Source organism: Eimeria mitis, genomic scaffold (genome assembly GCF_000499745.2).
Source record: "Eimeria mitis Houghton genomic scaffold, Emh_scaff3334, whole genome shotgun sequence".
In the NCBI taxonomy this organism is placed as follows: Eukaryota; Apicomplexa; class Conoidasida; order Eucoccidiorida; family Eimeriidae; genus Eimeria; species Eimeria mitis.
In genome coordinates, this window is record NW_013571674.1 from 5198 (window position 1) to 5630 (window position 433).

General features: G+C 58.0%; 1 protein-coding gene across 1 annotated transcript in view; it reads right to left on the reverse strand.

The window, feature by feature from the left end:
* The window catches only part of EMH_0064970 (uncharacterized protein), a gene marked incomplete at both ends in the record, with an annotated part of 2023 nt that overhangs the window by 621 nt on the left and 969 nt on the right, over nucleotides 1-433 (reverse strand). Inside the window, one exon of the mRNA XM_013498328.1 lies at nucleotides 111-417. Within this exon, the coding sequence (XP_013353782.1) occupies nucleotides 111-417 (307 nt within the window). The remainder of the gene's footprint in view (nucleotides 1-110; nucleotides 418-433) is intronic.

Here is a 433-nt window from a genome sequence, read left to right on the forward strand (position 1 = left end):
GCCAAAACCCCTTCCTCTCACGCCAAACCCTAAACCCTAAACCCTAAACCCTAAACCCTAAACCCTAAACTCTAAACCCTAAACCCTAAACCCTAAACCCTAAACCCTACCTGCCCCGTCTGTTTGTATCCGAAGATGAGGTCTATCCATCGGTGCAGCGCGCCGCTGCAGTTGCTGCTCTCAAGAGCAGCACGATGCAGCAGCAGCAGCAGAGCGGGGTCACCTTCGCACCACCCTGGCAGTTCAACATCACCAAGAGTTTCTGCTGCAGCAGCATTTGGTGCAGCAGCAGCAGCAGCAGCAGCAGACTGCGTTCCCGTGCGGCTTGCTGCTGCAGCAGCAGCAGCAGCAGCAGCAGCGGGATCTTCCCCCCCCGCAGCAGCAAACAACGGAGCTCCTGCTGGCTTTGCTGTCAGCCTGATCGCCAGCCGGT